Source organism: Corvus kubaryi, unplaced genomic scaffold (assembly GCF_017639235.1).
Source record: "Corvus kubaryi isolate FWS band 111438036 unplaced genomic scaffold, C.kubaryi_AGA036_p1.0 134, whole genome shotgun sequence".
In the NCBI taxonomy this organism is placed as follows: Eukaryota; Metazoa; Chordata; class Aves; order Passeriformes; family Corvidae; genus Corvus; species Corvus kubaryi.
In genome coordinates this window covers 2,985,780-2,994,198 of record NW_024580668.1, presented here as the reverse complement: position 1 = coordinate 2,994,198, position 8,419 = coordinate 2,985,780, and the positions used below count along the sequence as shown (strand labels likewise).

Here is an 8,419-nt window from a genome sequence, read left to right as displayed (position 1 = left end):
GTGCAACTCCATGGGATCCCAGAGAAATGTACCTGCTGAACTCACCTATTTTCTCTCATTCACATTGTTAAGCATTTAAACAAAATGAGATTTATTAAAGCAAGAAACAATGACACATTCCATTCCTCCCTGTTTACACCAGTGGGAGTTCTGCACACATCAGTGATCACATATACTTCATCTTGAGCCTGCAGTTGCTTGGTGGCATTCAGTTGACTGGGAAGTCTGGAAAAATGTGCTAACAACCAAAGATTGCTGCATAACAATCACAACCTTAGGGAAAAAAGTCAACAGAAACCAGAGATGTTTGAGAAAATGACCAGCTACCAATATAAGAGCTGGGAACTCTTTTCTTACCTTAAAGAAAACAAATAGTGCATGAACATGAAAGCTCAAACTATGTAAAACAGAGGTAGCAGGAAAAAAAAAACTATCTTGAGAAATAAAACAGAAAAAGATCATCCCTCAACAAGGAGAGTTGGGTGTATTTCAAGGACTTTCCTCTATACCAACAAGAAATACCCATCCAGCAAAAAACTGATGAACACAGGGAAGAGTCTGGAGTGAAAAGACAGTGGCTGCAGAGAGTTTGAAGAGTCTATGATTCATTTGTACTCACGTTGTCAGGTATTTGGCTGCGGAAATAGCAATGAACTGGTTTCAGTCTCACAAAACAAAAGGTTTCTCACACCAGTTCTCCCAATTCTTCGAGGCAAACCCACAGGAATAATTCATAGTGAAACAGCAGTTGGAAAATGCATTGGATTCCCAGCTGAAGCAGCTGGAGGAAAAGGACTTTCATTAAATGTCTCTGAATTACAGTAAAAGGACTTTTAAAAGTGAAGCACATTACCTTGCCCACATTATTATAACAGAACTTTTGAATATAAAAAAGCATTTAGTAAAAACTTTATTTGAAATCTAGCATGAATCCGTAACCATCAGCATTAAACCATAACAGTTTTACAGAGAATTTGTACAATATGACATATACTTCTACACATGCTCCCCCCATCGCCTTTTTATTCAGTCATTATCAAACAAACAATAGTTAGACAGGAATAATAAGCATTCACTTCCAAAAAGAAAACTTTGGCATGTATACAACTGGCTAGTTAAAAGTAAACAGTGGTAGATTCAAGTCAGAAAGAGACCCACTCGTTTTGTTTCACAGCATTTTTGATCGGGATGAAGCTCCCCAGCACTACTTTCTAGTTAATACAAAAATGAGTATTTTTTTCAGTTGTGAACACCCTGTTACAGGACAAAACCATGTTAAGAGAGATGTAAAAAACTCAACTTTTAAATCTAAAAGGTGTCAGCTTCAAAGCAGTTTAGGTCAAAGGGATTTTGCACACATTGGTTTGGTCATGAATAAAACCTTTAAAGGTTTGCTCGTGCTCCTGAACTCTGTGTCACTGAGCTATTTCACCACTTGGCACCATTGCAACTTCTCCTTTGAATTAGAAAAAGCAGTTTGCTCAAAAGTCATGTCCACTGCAGGAGTGTCAGAAAAATCTAAAGTTTGCACTGGGCCTATCTTCTGTCTTGAGTTTCTGTCACTGCTGTTGGCCCCACCTTCCTAGTCATCTACAAAAGAAGGGAAAAACTCTTTGCAAGGCATTTCTTCCTGGCATACAGCAGACAATGCTTCCATTTCAAAAACCAGAAAGCAGTGGAAGAACCCTGAATTATTAATAACGAAAACAAGCCTCCTTTGAGAAGAATTACTGGTGATTCTCCAAGTACTTACAAAAAATACAGTATTTATACAACTTCTCCAGAACTATTATCATTAACATATTTTAATGTAGTACTAACAAAATAAACCCATAGATACAAATGGTTGCACTTCAAAGCAGGAATATCTACCCCAGTTGTTGCTTTTGCTGCAATTTCATTATTGCTGTGGAACAGAGAGTGGTTAAGTCATGTCAATACGAGCCTCTCTTTCTTATACACATCAGAGGATCTAATTTGGAAAATGTTCTCCAGCAAGTCAGAATACATTTAGTGTAATTTTTACAGTTCCTGCTAAAAGTTTGTGATCCAAACTTGAATAAACCATGGTGCAACAGGGCACAAATGGCAGAAGAGCAGAACAAGCAGAGGAGCTTGAGTCAGACTCGCTACTTCTTATTCCTGGGCTTCAGCTCCTCTGCCGCATTTCGCAGAAAAATGTAGTTTTTCTTTTGTGGATTATAGAATTCATGACCCTAAAGAGAAAAATAATCTACATTTAATCTCTTCAAATAAGAAATATCAGCATTATATAAAATGTAAGAATATAAATATTCCATTGGTTTGGTTTATTAAGATTGAAAGCATTTAAGACCAGATATTGGACCACACTGGTGGATTAGAAACAGCTCACTTTAACAAGCAATTACAAGAACTATACATAAAGTAAAATTTAAGACTTTTATCCATTTTTAAAGTACAAAATATTTTTAGTAAAAAAAAATAACCATGTATCTCTAGGTTCTACTCTACAGATGCAGCCTAAGGACTCAATATGATTTCTTTTAAATGTCATTTTATGCAGAGAAGAAACTAAACCTTTAATGGCCCACCCAGCTTCACTTTATATTTTCTATCTTTTAAATGACGTAAGGTCACATTTTTTCAAAGTGAAGCCCAAGTTCTACAGGCAACTGCAGAGCTTTCTGTTCCCCAACTGCAGATGCAAATGTGCTGTTTTGCATAATCATATAATTTGCATACACATTACCAAATTAATAGCCAGATATCCAAATCAGGGAGAGCAAACACTAATAAAGCTACTGAAGCCCAACATGCAAGTTGGAAATTACCAACGCTATGGACAAGAAACGGTTCTGAGAAGGAACTTACTTAGTACTTCGCACCTACTGATTTTACTACTTAATACTGGTTTACAGACCTGAAAGATACCACTGCAGTCTACCCAAGCATCAGAACTGCAGAATTCATCTGCTCTGGCACCAACAAATAAGACTGAATACAATGCAGTGAATTTTGCTCTTTATGACAGGCAGCCGAGTTAATCTATGTGATTTCTGCATTCATTTCACTCAAAACCACAAGGAACATTATCCTCCAAGCACCATGAAAATTAGTTACATTTCAAGCTTGCTGGCCCTCTCTTCTTAAACTATTAGGAAGTATTAATTTTCCACAGATTATGGTTTGCTGTGTTTCTGCTGCATCTGTATTGTTAAGTCTGGAAGACAAATACATAATTAAGCACCATCAAAAAGCCTCACTGAGTGGCAGTGAAAATGTAATACAGGGCATTCAAACACTGGGGGTGCTTCTAGTCAGTCACAGCTTTTTTTCCTGCACAGGCAGCAGAGATGTGCACTTCACAAGCTCTGTGGGAAGCTGTTAGGGTGCCACACTGCTCTGCAACACTGCCCATGGCACAAGGTGTGTGAGCAACCACAGCAGCCTCTGAATCAGGGAATTTACATTTTGCTCATCCACATTTGCAAACCAGCACTGTTTAGCAATCTTGTCCAGCTGAAGATGAAACACCACAAATTCACAGCTTCAGTGCTAAACTTCATCAGGTGGCCAAAATGGCCATTCTAAATTTTCTTAGGAATCAGAAAGACTCAGCTACTATTTATAAAGAACAGAAAAAGCTCCACAAGAAAAAGAGTTTTAGTTATTTACTGCAAATATGAACGTGAGTCTAAACCTTTCTTACCTTTGACCAATCATAGCTGGAAGCATAAGCAAATATATTGCCATTGTGGTTGAAACAACAAGCAGATATTGGCTGGTCCAGCTGCTCTGAGGTTTTTAGCTTTGTCCGTGCATCTTTATCCCAAAAGCTGAATCTCCCATCAGACCCTACTGTGGCCAGAGTACCATGGACAGGGTGGAATGCTATCCCATTGACCTGCAGAACCATACAAAACACCATGTAAAAAACCACACACAGCAACAGGTGATAGGAACACTCACAGCACATGTCCTGAAGCCTGCAAGAGTAAATACACAAAACTTCTACTGGATTAGTAGTACAACTCTTAATTTTTAAAAATATTTTCAGATATATTTTTGGAGAAAAGACCCAAAAAACAACCAAAGAAAAGTCACCAAAGCAACAAGAAAAGCACCATCTTTTTTGCCTAGTACCTAGTAATTCAAAGCATAATGCCATTATACAACTATTGTTTCAATATCTGCAAAATTAACAAGTGTCAACTCCACTTGTTGACCAGAAGATTCAATGAAACACTGATCTAGTGCTTGTTTTATGGGAAGTATAAAAATTTGCCTTTCCTCTTATGACTGTGACAGGTCTTCAAATGTGTCTAAGATACCTTTAGGCAAGATAAAAGGTCAAGAAGAACAAACAATTCAGAGCCAATTTTGTATCAGGAGTGTACAGTGTATATATGACAGATGGTACATGTTGGAAACTCACAGCATAGATGTCCTGAGGTGCTGATGTGTTTGTTCCATTGGAGCGATGGCATTTAAAAGTGAAATTATCTTTTGCACTGGGAAGGAAATAAAAATTTTTATTAAAAAAGGCTTACTTTCATCACTGTGAACTGAGCAATTAGAGAGGATGTTTTATTAAATACTTACGGATTTGGGGGGTTGATATAATGAATAGCTACTCTCCCTTCAATACTTCCAAGAGCAAATCCAGTTGGTTTGTTCACTTTGTCTTTGAAAATAGCGACACAGCGATGCTGAATTAGAGAAAGACAGAAAGGAGTTTTAGAGAAAAACATATTTTCCACAGGGACACAAAACTGATATCACAGACATCAAAGCAAGGTAAAGCAAAACCACTAACAAGGACAACAGATTGGTCAAATCCTGTTGAGAATTTGGGCAACAGTGTTTAAATTTTTAAATCCTTGTGAAGATCAGCAACAGATCAATGGCAAACCAGGTGACTGCCATGCTAAGATAACTTGGGGTTGAAGCACTGCATGTTTTTACAAAAAAATGTCAAGTCCAGAATGTCAACAATCTGTATAAACACAAATATTATTATTTACCTGGTGTTTAAGAGGAGACTCTATTCTTCTAAATTCAGAAGGCTGGTTCTCTAACTGATAAACTATCAAACCCCTTTCTGCAGTGGCCACAGCTGCCATAGGATGAACCTGGGTAAGGTTGTAAAACAGGATGGAAGAGATGGAGGGAAATAGGAAGCAGATAAAGAACAAAGTTAATTTATTCACTTATCTTCAAACACAAGTCAGTTTTGCCCTGCCACTGAGAAATTAAACACACCAAAAATCTTTTAATTATCAGCTGGCTCTTCCAGTGTGAAGTGCAGTGGTGGTTTACAAACGTGTCCAGAACTAAGGATAGGTCAGTCCTCGTGCTGATTTTTGTGATGTTAAAAGGACACTAAGTGTGTTTTGTAGGACGAAAATCCCTATTTTCCAGGGCCTGATCAAGAAGATCAGATTGTGTTCTACTACTACAACCACACAGAGATCAAACACTTACAGTATTCAAGTACTCTCCTAGAGAAACCCCCAAAACTTATTACTGCTCCCAGTTACCCAGCTGGCACCAGTTTACCACATATCCTGACTTACCACATCTGCACAGTAACATCTTTCAGGGAGCTGCAGTGTCATCATAGGTGTTGGTGAACGGGTATCCCAGAACTGATGGGAACAGAGAAATAAACAAACTTACACTCGGAGCTCAGGATACACTTAAAATTGCTACAGGAGAGAGAACATAACTGGCACCAAGTAGTGCAACTCTCTGAAGTGAGGCTATTCATTAATTATTAGAGCCTAATAAAGTAATTTCATTTCACACAAATATTTTTATACACAGATTACTAGCACACTTTGTGTCCATTTGTTCAGGTAAAAATCATACCTTCAATGTTTTATCCCAGCTTCCTGTCATCACACAGCTGTAATTTGGTGCTTTAATCCAATGGATAGTCTTCACAGGAGCATCATGCTGAAGAAAGAAAGGACAAACACACATGAAAAAAGCAATCGTTAGAGACTAACTCTCTTATTAAATTATAACTGGTGACTAATTCTAGTCACCATAATTACATATTCTACAAACAGACATTAACTTTTAATTTGAGAATGTAAACTGTAATTCCTGTTATTTGTTGCAGCAGAAAGCTGGTATTTGTGAACTGAGTGACTTCTTAAAATTTTTTTCCCCTCTAATGCAGCAGGGTGACTTAGTGAGATCACTGCAGCAGTGGAAAGAGCTCCCTTAAGTAAAACAGAGGAAACAGGTGCAAAGGGTTTTTAAACCACTTTGATCACCTCTTCAGGTGCACTTCACTATCTCAAAAATATTAAAATTAGAAACATAGCTTTTAATAAATACAGAAAAAGAAAAAAAAATTAGTACTTTGGGTTTTACTTACTTGTGCAATCTGAATTGCTTGATTACTGTTGAGATCCCACATTTTGGCAGTTTTATCACAGGAAGCAGTAAATACTTTACTCCCATCCTAAACAACAAGAATAAACCCAAGAGATTAACCAGCTCTACTGGAAAACAGTCAAGCCTCATTCTCTTCTAGTAACAGTGTAACATCAATGTAACATGTACAGGGATTGCAAGACAAAGAAGAAACAGAAAGTCAAATTTATTTATGACTGTATCATAAAAGAACAAACAGTGCTGGCTTTTATCTAGCTTTTAATACACTGCTAACTTTTAAACTCACTTTCAGCCTTCCTACATCCATGCCAGCCCATCCCATTAGGACACACTCAGTACACATTTACAGCAATTTAAGTCTACACAATAACCATGGGCTGCAGCTACATGTGGCACCCGTCTGTCTGCAAACCACACACCAATTTATTCAGACTTTGGGTAAAAAATGTACATTTGTTTTTAAGTAAGAACATACATCACTCCAGCAGGCATCTAGTACAGGCCCTGTGTGCATCTGCTGAGCCTTTGGAATTGTCTGTCCGTTATCCTGAACTTCCCAGCAGCGAACCTGTAACAGGAGAAGCAAGTGCAGATTTAACGTATTAACAGAAACTTAAGAAGACTTGTCTTGAAGACCCCGGCCTTACTTTATCCAACAAAAAGTATGGTTAGAAACACCAAAGTTTGGTTTTTTTTCAGAACTAGTAAAACCTTATTTTTTCTGCTTATGTTCCTTTTACCTGTAGAGGCAAAACAACCCTGCAACTTCAATTTCCACCTCAAGAGAACCTTGCAAACCTGTAACTCCTCACCACACTGTCCTGCAGAACCCTTAACCCTCAGCAGAGCACAACAGTTAGAAAACACGCCCACCTTTGTCTTCCTTCCCTGCCTGAGCCAGCTAGGATGTCATACTTCAAACTAAAAAAACTTATATGATAACTTAATCAAGAACCTTATCTTTTTGGATTAGCGCTGCCAAAGCGGGTGATTTATCAACCATGTCAAACTTAGTGCCTTGGTACCAGACATAAGCTTCACAGCTCTTCAACAAGTTAGGTTTGCAGGTGCCCTGCACAAGCTTTTAGGATCCCATTTTGCAGTTTAGGCACTTCATTCATCTGCATGTCTAACTGAGAGTACTTACATCATTTGCCCATGATCCTGCAATGAGGAAATTACCCGGCAGTGTTGGCGGACTAAATGCTAAACAAGATATGCTGTCATCAGGTGGAGATGTTACTTCAATATCCTATAAAGAACAGGAGACAGAACACAATTTGCCACATTTTAAAACTGTGAACAGAGCTCTTGTTACTTCTACAGAACGAGTCAGTAGGTTTTGCTGTGATACATGAACACACACAGCAGCACAGGGGGCTGACACACGTACTTTCATCGGGTTGTGGTTATCTGCTGTCGTGCTGCCGAACATGCTGGTACCTCCGGTACCAAACCCCGACGTTGATCCGAAAAGACTCATCCTTGCCCTGCGAACGAGTAAAAGGTTGAGCCCTGCAAGGCCCTCAAGCGTGCCCAGGGCCGCAGCCAGCACACCAGCACGCCCCTGGGATATACAAATATACCAAATAAAATAAAATAAAATAAAATAAAGTAAGACACTTCTCGTTGCTGCTGGATCCCCCACACCTCCCGGCTGCCCACCCTGCCGCGGATGCCTCTCGGGCCGTGCCCTGGCAGAGCCAACGCCACCAAGCCCCTCACTGGCACCCGAAGACTGCGACACCGAGGCTGCCCCGGGAAGCCCAAACCCGAGCCCGGCCCGGGGTGCTGCCCATCCGGCGCACGCCCCAGCCGGGGCTCCCTCTGCCCACCCCCGAGGCCGCCGCTCCGCGGCGCTCCCTCTCCCCGGCCGGCGACACCCGGGGCGGCCCCTCAGGCGCTGCTGCGGGGCCGGGCGGGGGTGCGGGCCGGGGTCCGCCCTCACGCACCGGTGCGGGGCCCGCTCCGGCCCGGAACCAGCGACGCAGCGCAGCGGCGAGCGCGCGACGGGCCGCGCCTCCTGCGC

General features: G+C 40.4%; 1 protein-coding gene across 1 annotated transcript; it reads right to left on the bottom strand.

Moving 5' to 3' along the window:
* Positions 1-885: 885 nt before the first annotated feature.
* On the bottom strand, positions 886-8,413 carry RAE1 (ribonucleic acid export 1). The gene is made up of 12 exons (XM_042045435.1): positions 8,343-8,413; positions 7,784-7,880; positions 7,538-7,642; positions 6,866-6,958; positions 6,371-6,457; positions 5,854-5,940; positions 5,559-5,630; positions 5,007-5,114; positions 4,585-4,691; positions 4,418-4,493; positions 3,692-3,886; positions 886-2,216 (listed from the first exon to the last, which is right to left on the bottom strand). Exons 2-12 carry the CDS (start codon positions 7,871-7,873, stop codon positions 2,130-2,132), a joined length of 1,107 nt encoding a protein of 368 aa, XP_041901369.1. The 5' UTR covers positions 7,874-7,880; positions 8,343-8,413; the 3' UTR covers positions 886-2,129.
* Positions 8,414-8,419: the final 6 nt, after the last annotated feature.

Excerpts from the sequence above, each read along its gene's own strand:
- RAE1 (XM_042045435.1), bottom strand. The coding sequence starts at position 7,873 with ATGAGTCTTTTCGGATCAACGTCGGGGTTTGGTACCGGAGGTACCAGC. Across the intron at positions 6,959-7,537 it reads CAGGATCATGGGCAAATGAT|GTTCGCTGCTGGGAAGTTCA; the intron begins GTAAGTACTCTC and ends CTCCTGTTACAG. Across the intron at positions 3,887-4,417 it reads CACCTCAGGACATCTATGCT|GTCAATGGGATAGCATTCCA; the intron begins GTGAGTTTCCAA and ends ATGGTTCTGCAG.